The 1,747-nt window shown below is 57.3% G+C and overlaps 1 protein-coding gene across 1 annotated transcript in view; it reads right to left on the bottom strand.

Annotated features, from left to right (window-relative positions):
- Positions 1–1,747, bottom strand: part of SRRM4 (serine/arginine repetitive matrix 4) — a 127,783-nt gene that overhangs the window by 5,554 nt on the left and 120,482 nt on the right. The window contains exon 13 of the mRNA XM_006754149.2: positions 1–103. This exon is cut by the window's left edge and continues 147 nt beyond it. Within this exon, the coding sequence (XP_006754212.2) occupies positions 1–103 (103 nt within the window). The remainder of the gene's footprint in view (positions 104–1,747) is intronic.

Below are 1,747 nucleotides of genomic sequence, written 5' to 3'. Positions count from 1 at the left end.
GGCGGAGCGGCTGCTGCTGCCGCTGTACCAGGAGGAGGTGCTGCTGAGGCCACTGGACGAGGAGGGGCTGGGCCGGTAGTAGGGGATGGGGCGTTTCCGGGCACTGCAGAGACCAGAGGGAGAACCTGAGGGCCGGACTCCTGCCTCCGCCCAGCCTGAGCCTGTCCCAGGGGAGAGCCAGCCCTTCCGTCCCCCAGCCCCTCGGGACCCGATTCTTCCCTGGCAGTTCCCAGCGCCAGGGAGACAGGACTCGTGCTGACAAGTCCTAAAAAGTGGTAATTTCACTTTTTAACACACCAGGCCGGAGCTCAGCCTCCAGCTGGCCACGGGGTCTACATTACACTTTAATCCTAGTTTGGTTATTTTCACTCTGACTAGAACCTTCTATTTACGGCAGGGAAGGACAATGTTCCATTACTGTAGTGTCTCAGTTCCCTTTTTAAAGAAATGTATGGCCCTCTGAGGAAAGGGCAAGTCTATTCAGAGAAAATTAAGTAAACACTAGGACACTCAGCAGACAAGGCAAAGCTGGGGGGTGACTGGTTTGGGAAACACTGATGAGTTCATCGGACGGACTATTTGGGGTTGACCAAGGAAACCCGAGTCTTCGGAAACGCCACTCTCATGGCTTCAGCCTTCCTCTCCAGCGGTTCTCAACCTGTGGGTCGCGACCCTTGAAAATACATCCTGCATATCAGATATTTACATGCAAAACATAACAGTAGCAACATTACAGTTATGCAGTAGCCACGAAAATAACGTTATGGTTGGGGGTCACACAACATGAGGAGCTGTATGAAAGGGTCGCGGCATCAGGAAGGTTGAGAACCGCTGCTCTAAGCCGACCCACAGACATGGCAGTGGGTGCAGGAGTTCCCTCCTTTGGCACAAGTTCTTTTTCCTTCTCCAGGCCATGAGGGGGCACCCCTGCCCTGTGGGTCTCTGGACTGCCTTGCAGGGTCAGTAGGAAAAGCCCGGAAGCCAGTCTGAGGGCAGCACTCAGGCATTCGCCCAGCTTTCAAGGCCTGAGAAAGTGCGTCCACTCGACCTCGGGCTTCTCTCTCTAAGACCGTACTTGTCACAGAGAACTCGGCACCAGACCAGCCAGTCCATAAGAAGGCGCGGCGGGGCCTGGTGTCTGCATTTACAGTCACCAGGCACGTCCACATCTTTGTCTCCTTCCACTCCAGCTCATGATACTCCCGGGACCGATTTCCTCCCCTATTTCCTGGGTGAGAACTTCCCCGTTCCCCTGGGAAGTGGCATGGCCAGGATCCCACCCCAGATCCAGGACTCCCCTCCTCACCTCCCTGCAAACACCTTTAAACTTAACCCATGTGCCCTCTGCAACTTGGTTAGGGTGTAGATACGGATGGGCCGATCTCAGCCTGGACTCTGAGCCTGTGGGTCACCCCCAGGCAAAGGCCCAGGCCCATGGCTTTGGCCTGACCTCACTCTCTTCGGCAGCCCGCCTCCTGGTCCCAACTCTGGCCCCGCCTAGGCCACACCCAATCCTCATGCCTGCCCAGCTCCCAGCCAGTAGGGCCCGCTGGGGTGCTGACTTGGCCCTGAGGTTCTGAAGGCAAACAGTTTCGGTGGCTGGGAGTTTGGGGGCGGGGTGGTCCCTGAGCGCCCACAATTCTGTAATCCGGCCCCAGGGAGTCCTGGAGAGAGCCTGAGGCTGGAGCTAGTGGTGAGGGAGTGGGAGTGAGGGTGAAGGTCGCCCCGACCTCCCACCTCTCACCTG

The sequence above is a fragment of the Myotis davidii genome, unplaced genomic scaffold (genome assembly GCF_000327345.1).
Source record: "Myotis davidii unplaced genomic scaffold, ASM32734v1 scaffold1330, whole genome shotgun sequence".
Taxonomy (NCBI): domain Eukaryota; kingdom Metazoa; phylum Chordata; class Mammalia; order Chiroptera; family Vespertilionidae; genus Myotis; species Myotis davidii.
This window is presented reverse-complemented; position numbering and strand designations above follow the sequence as displayed.